Genomic DNA, 7,261 nt, shown 5'->3' on the forward strand with positions numbered 1-7,261 from the left:
AAATCCTATTTTCTTTTTCATCCACTAGGGGTCACTGGAGTACTCTTGGGACGTACCAAAGCTTCCCCCGTGGGCGGGAGAGCAGTTTGGCACTTGTAACACTAGGCGGCCAAAGCTAGATGCTGATGCCGCAAAAGTATCAAACTTGTAAAAGCGCACAAACGTGTGCACTGAAGACCATGTAGCCGCCCGGCAAAGCTGCGTCGCAGAAGCCCCACGACCAGCTGCCCATGAAGTTCCCACAGAACGTGTGGAATGAGCGGTTACTGACGTAGGCGGTTGTAACCTAGCATGAAGGTAAGCCTGGCGTATGGTCAGTTTTATCCATCTGGATAAAGTTTGTTTAGATGCTGGCCAACCCATCTTGGCAGCATCATAGAGAACAAATAACGTATCCGTCTTACGAACTGAAGACGTTCGGGTTACATAAACGCGTAACGCACGAACCACATCCAGAGTTCCAGACTGTGCTGTCAACACAGGAACTACTATTGGTTGATTGATGTGAAAAGATGACACTACCTTTGGTAAGAAGGCGGGATTCGTCCGAAGTTCCGCTCTGTCATCATGAAACACCAAATACGGTGGCTTGCATGACAAGGCACCCAAATCCGAAACACGCCTTGCCGAAGCTAAGGCTAAGAGAAAAATTGTTTTCCAAGTGAGAAACTTTATATCCACTTGTTGTAAGGGTTCAAAATATGAAGACTGTAAGAACTCCAAAACCAGATTCAAGTCCCATGGCGCTGTAGGTGGAATGAAAGGAGGCTGTACCCTGATTACACCTTGGAGAAAGGTGCGTATAGACGGCAATAGAGCCAATCGTCTTTGAAAGTAAATTGACAAAGCAGATACCTGCACCTTTAGTGTAGATAAACGCAAACCTCCATCTAAGCCTGATTGTAGAAACAACAAAAGGCGGCATAACTTGAAAGCTGATGTCGGAAATTTCCGAGCTTCACACCAACCTATATAGGCACGCCATATTCTGTAATAATGAGCTGCCGTAACCGGCTTCCTAGCTCGTAACATGGTTGGTATAACTGAATCTGGAATGCCCTCTCTTTTTAAGAGGGCGGTCTCAACAGCCACCCCGTCAAACGCAGCCGCGCTAAATCGGGGTAAAGAAAAGGACCCTGTTGTAACAGGTCTGGACGTATCGGGAGCGGCCACGGATCGTCTGCGAGTAATCCTCGAAGATCCGAGAACCAAGCTCTCCGAGGCCAATGAGGCGCCACTAGTATGACTGTGAGCGACTCTCCTTTGATCCGTTTTAGCACCAGAGGGAGCAGCGGAAACGGTGGAAACAGATACACCAGACTGTACGGCCACGCGACAGTGAGAGCATCCACCGCGACTGCCTTTGGATCTCTTGTTCTGGACACATACTGGGGCGTTTGATGATTGTGTCGAGATGCCATCAGGTCCACCTGAGGATAACCCCATCGCTGAACCAACATGTGAAACACTTCTGGATTTAATGACCATTCGCCTGGGTGAAGATCCCGACGACTGAGATAATCCGCTTCCCAGTTGTCCACTCCCGGAATGAACACGGCCGACAATATCACCTGGTGGTATTCTGCCCAATTGAGGATTCGAGCTACTTCCCGCATTGCCATGCGGCTTCTCGTTCCTCCTTGTTTGTTGATGTATGCGACCGCTGTCGCATTGTCCGACTGCACTTGGACAGGCTGAGAGCGAACCATGTGCACCGCTTGTCGTAGCGCATTGAAAATCGCGCGGAGTTCTAGAACATTTATTGACAGCAATTTTTCGTGATCCGCCCAGAGACCCTGGAGCTGACAATTTTGAATTACCGCTCCCCAACCTCTGAGACTGGCGTCCGTAGTTAGAATTATCCAATTGCAAACTCCGAACCGTCTTCCTGCGGTTAAATTGTGTTCCTTGAGCCACCATAGCAGAGAAACTCTTGCTATTGGTGACAACCTCACTCTGTGGTGAATCTGCAGATGCGAGCCCGACCACTGGGCAAGCACGTTCAGCTGAAATGGACGAGAGTGAAATCTCCCGAACTGAAGCGCCTCGAAAGCTGCCACCATTGTGCCTAACAGGCGAATGCACAAGTGTACCGACACTGTGCGTGGTTTGAGTACTAATTGTACTAGATGGCGTAGCATTTGTACTTTCTGTTGTGGTAGGTAAATCCTTTGATTGACCGTATCGAGAATCATACCTAGGAACTGAAGGCGTTGAGACGGAATCAGATGTGATTTCTTGAAATTGACAATCCAACCGTGGTGAACCAATACATTGTAAGTTAGCAGCGCATGTTGGGTAAGTATCTGTTGAGACGGAGCTTTGATGAGCAGATCGTCTAAATACGGAACTATCGTCACTCCCAGGGATCTGAGGTGAGCTATCATCACAGACATTACTTTGGTGAATACCCGAGGCGCTGATGACAGGCCAAACGGCAGAGCCTGAAACTGGTAATGGTTCTGGCGTATTGCAAATCGTAAGAATTTCTGATGAGGCTGCCAAATTGGAATGTGTAAGTACGCATCCTTGAGGTCTAGCGCAATCATAAATTCCTTGGTCTCTAACCCCGCAATCACCGACCGTAGAGACTCCATTTTGAATCTGTAGTAAGTTACGTACTGATTGAGGCCCTTTAAGTTCAATATTGGTCTGACTGAGCCATCCGGCTTCGGGACCACAAACAGGCTTGAATAATAACCCTGACCCTGTTGGTGTACAGGGACCGGAATCAACACTGCCGAATCCAGTAAGGACTGAATGGCAATTTGCAAAACTCTCCTCTTGTCGTCCGACAGAGGCAATCCTGTCTTGAAAAACCGCAGAGGCGGCAGACAGTCGAACTCTATTTTGTAACCTTTTAACACTAAATTGCGAATCCAGCCCTCCGCGGATGTGTGGAACCACGCCCCATGGAACGTCTGAAGGCGTGCTCCCACAATTGGAGAACCGAGATGGGCTGGTAACCCGTCATGCCACTGGCTTGTCGGTAACCTTAGCGTCTTGGCGAGTTGTGTTGGTTTGATGGAAACCACGTCCTCGACCACGTCTAGCAGGCGTGGCTGATCCTCTGCCACGTCCTCGAAAGGGCTGAGGTCTAAAGGATTTGAACGAAGGTCCAGCGTACCTTCTTCTTGGCGCAGGTGGAGGCAATGGTAAGAACACAGACTTACCTCCCGTAGCCTCCTTAATCCATGCGTCCAATTCTGGACCAAACAACTTCTTGCCATCGTAAGGCAACGCCTCTATACTTCGTTTGACCTCTGCCTCCGCTTGATAAGTACGCAGGTAGAGTGCTCTTCGTGCCGTAACTAGCGAAGATGAAATACGAGAAGTGAGCTGACAGACGTCAGTAGACGCTGTACAGAGATACTCTACAGCCTCAATCATTTGATTCACCTGAATTATCAGGTTTTCGTCATGTAAAGCCGATTTGAGTTCTGTAAGCCATATTATGAGCGCCTTAGTGACCCAAATGCCAACCAATCCAGGTCTTAGCATCACACCTGCTGCTACATACATGGATTTAAGCATAGTTTCTATCTTACGATCTGACGGATCTTTAAGCGTAGTAGCTGATGGCACTGGTATGGTTAATTTCTTGGTAAGCTTTGACACTGAAGAATCAACTATTGGTGGATTCTCCCATGTACCTGTTACCGATTCTGGAAACGGATAACTAGACTTAAATCTGCGAGGTATAGAAAACCGTTTATCTGGATTCTGTCTGGATTCTACTAACATCTGATTTAGAGAATCCGACACAGGAAAACTTACTGGCGTCTTCCGTCGTTTAGTAAATATGACCTGATCATTGGTGAGAGGCTGCTCAGCTTCAGGAAACCTTAGCGACTGCCGTACCGCTCTGATGAGATCATCAATGCCGGAACTGTTAACATCCTCGCCGTCTGACTCCACTTCGCCCTCCTCCCCCTCATCGTGTTCCGTGAGGTCTGGGATGGAATCGTCAGACTGCAACATAGCAGACACTGGAAAATCATAAGACATATGAAAATTATCCCGTTTGCCCAAAATGGATTTGGACCCTACGCAAGGCTGAGACGCCTCCGGTAGTTCTGGCGGTCTCACCCTAGACTCAGATCTTAGCGTTTCTCGCTCCAGACGAGCAGCGGTCATTTCAGTCTGAAATTTCTCCAGTACATTTACTAACATACCCCACGGAGGGTCCGGTGATGAAATTGGTTGCAAAACCGGAGCAGAAATGGTATTCTGAACGGAATCCACAAAACATACGTTACATGTGGTAGATCCAACCGGTAACACACTGCCACATACTTTGCAAATATGCTTTTTAGTTTTTGCTGGTGCCTTACTCATTATGGCGACAGACAATACAATACACAAAACACAGACACCTGCACGACTCAGTAAAATAGCAATAAGGTGGCTCTGTATATATATCTGGCCCAGTGCAATACACGTGGCCAGTACTATGAAATTTGATCCCAAATTCCCACGAACACCCCTGCGCCTCCGGTGGAGAAGAGATGTAGGACAGGAACGTTCTGGAATCACAGAGGAAGACACAGGAAGCTGTTAAAAATGGCTGCCCTGCTATACTTATACACATAATCACAGTGCATTCACTGATTATACAGTAACAATCCCTCTGCTGCTGCAGTATTTCACTGATATGTCCCCCCTGTAATGGCTGTTTATCTTATTACAGCGGCAGCGCAGCGTGTGGGCCCCCAGCGGGTATCGTAGAGCGCTACGTGTGTCCCAGCGGTGGGCTCCTATATATAGCGTGTCAGCTACCAAGGTAGCGCTGCTGTTCCGAGGTGCCTGGCCGGAGGCTGTGGCCTAACGGGCGGGTACCTGAGCGGGGAGAGCCGCGGCGCCTGCACGGAGGTCTGTGGCCGAACGTGTGGGCGCCTGAGTGGATAGAGCCGCTGCGCCTGCACGGAGGTCTGTGGCCGAACGTGCGGGCGCCTGAGAGGGGAGAGCCGCTGCGCCTGCACGGAGGTCTGTGACGAACGTGCGGGCGCCTGAGTGGAGAGAGCCGCGGTGCCTGCACGGAGGTCTGTGGACGAACGTGCGGCCGCCTGAGCGGGGTGGAATGGGCGGGCGCCTGAGCGGGAAGATGCCGGAGGCTGAGAGGGGAGAGCCGCTCCTTGCCGTCACCCAGCACTATGTCTCCACACGTCGGGGCGGCAGCGGGAGCTGACCGCCCCGTTTCACATACCTCACTCCTGCAGACGTGCGGAGGCTCCGACGGGGCTTTTCAGTAAGCGCCGGCCAGCCAGTGCAGGAGGATGTGAGGGCTGTGAGGGAGCTCTTTCAGAGAGGCCCGACACGCCCGTGCTGCAATCAGCAGCTGCACTATCCCTGACCCTGCCTTTTGGAAGGGGGACAGGGATGTGGTCAAACAGTAGAAAAAATAAAAATAAAAATAAATAAAAGTTTCTTCAACAAAACCGTGACTTCAGCTAAGCATGTGTTGCCACGTTCAGCACAGAAAAAACACTGAGTAAGTGCTCAGGGATATGGAGGGGTGGAGTGTTACTAAATTTAAATATTCAGTGCTGTGTTCCTACGGAAGCCCGTCCATATCCCAAGAGTACTCCAGTGACCCCTAGTGGATGAAAAAGAAATGGCGCTGAGCGCTGCTGGGTCCACTCTGAGAAGCTCTGCCCCCAAAATGGCGCTGTCTTCCCGCTCTTCCTAGGATTATACTGGCTGAGATCCCGGGACCCCGACAGGCTGCGTGACCAGTGTAGGGTGTAGGCGCTGGCTCAGGGCACCCCTAACAGCGCCGCACTATGTACCGCTGAGCCTCCGGAGCGCAGTTAATACTGCGCTCCTACCCTGATGCCACCATCTTCACACCGGTCCCCCACTTGTGCTAGGTGGGGTCGGTGACTCACTCGCCACTGATCTTCAGCTCTGTAAGAGGGTGGCGGCATGCTGCTGGGGTGAGCGATCCCCTGTGGCTGGAAACGATCTATCCCCTCAGGGAATCAGTGTCCAGTCAGCGGAGATAGTGGCTCAGACCCCGCAGGGCGGACACTACTCCCCCCTTAGTCCCACAATGCAGGGAGGCTGTTGCCAGCAGCCTCCCTGTAAAATAATAAACTCTAAAATAAACTTTACTAGAGAAACTCCGGAGAGCTCCCCTAGCTGAGACCGGCTCCTCCGGGCACATCTCCGGGCACATTTTCTAAACTGCGTCTGGTAGGAGGGGCATAGAGGGAGGAGCCAGCTCACACTCTCAAACTCTTAAAGTGCCAATGGCTCCTGGTAGACCCGTCTATACCCCATAGTACTAATGTGGACCCCAGCATCCTCTAGGACGTAACAGAAATGTAATAGTTTTCCAGCTAGATATAGTATTACTCTTAGAACACCGCTTTACGTACACAAATTTATTTTCTTACTTTAGGTGGAGACAATTGGAAAGAAAATCCATCCAGTGATTTCGTCCCATGCCATACCCTTCCCTAAACAGCAAGATCAGACCCCGGCAAAGAAAATCAGGACATAGATCTCAGTTACACACGTAGCACAAGGAAGCGCTGCTTTATTAATATACTAAATATCGCCCAAGTTTATGTTCCTTTAAAGGGCACAATATAGTATCAGCACTAATTTGTACATGCTCTGTTCCCTCACACATGTAAATTTATACGTCACCAAAACTATTAATGTATTTAATTGTGTAAATAAAAAAATAGAACTTTATCCATATTAACTAACGGTATGAGCCGATCCGTGTGGGTTTGTCCAGTTAAGGAAAGAAGAAAGCACAAATAAGGGTGCAAACCACAGACAAAGCATAATAAAATCTAGGTCTGGAGATTAGCAGGGACATTACATTGTACTGCACCTGATGCTTTGGCTGGGTAAGTGGAAAAACACTCTGCGGAGATGAAATCCTTAGTAGGCCTCCCTAGGCTGGGTACATACCTTGCTGACCTGAAGGCAGAGCAGCTGATAACTTACCTGAATGACACTGAAGCACGTGTTACTATTGGAGGTGATTGCTAACCATCTATATAACAATTTCCTGAGGACTGTCCCGTATCCTCAATGTGCGCACAGTGGAAGCCTGGTGGGTTGGGTGAGGTGTGGAATTGGGGAGAGGTGGACAGTGGAAAGATGGGGATGGCGCCATAGAGAGCGGGGGCAGGGTAAACGGATATAACCAATATACTAGTCTATATAATAATTCTGGTTTGTCCTGTCATGCAAGGTGGGAGCACAAGGCAGGTCCCTCCGCCCCCAATGGATTCTAAGTGTC

The 7,261-nt window shown here is 49.7% G+C and overlaps 1 protein-coding gene across 2 annotated transcripts in view; it reads left to right on the forward strand.

The window, feature by feature from the left end:
* LOC134933530 (UDP-glucose 6-dehydrogenase-like) overlaps positions 1-6,712 on the forward strand; it is an 87,113-nt gene extending 80,401 nt beyond the window's left edge. For both annotated transcript variants that reach the window (XM_063928785.1, XM_063928786.1), the window contains exon 12: positions 6,404-6,712. In XM_063928785.1, coding sequence (XP_063784855.1) covers positions 6,404-6,505 — 102 coding nt within the window. In that variant the 3' untranslated portion in view covers positions 6,506-6,712. The remainder of the gene's footprint in view (positions 1-6,403) is intronic.
* Positions 6,713-7,261: the final 549 nt, after the last annotated feature.

Source organism: Pseudophryne corroboree, chromosome 6, assembly GCF_028390025.1.
Source record: "Pseudophryne corroboree isolate aPseCor3 chromosome 6, aPseCor3.hap2, whole genome shotgun sequence".
NCBI lineage: Eukaryota > Metazoa > Chordata > Amphibia > Anura > Myobatrachidae > Pseudophryne > Pseudophryne corroboree.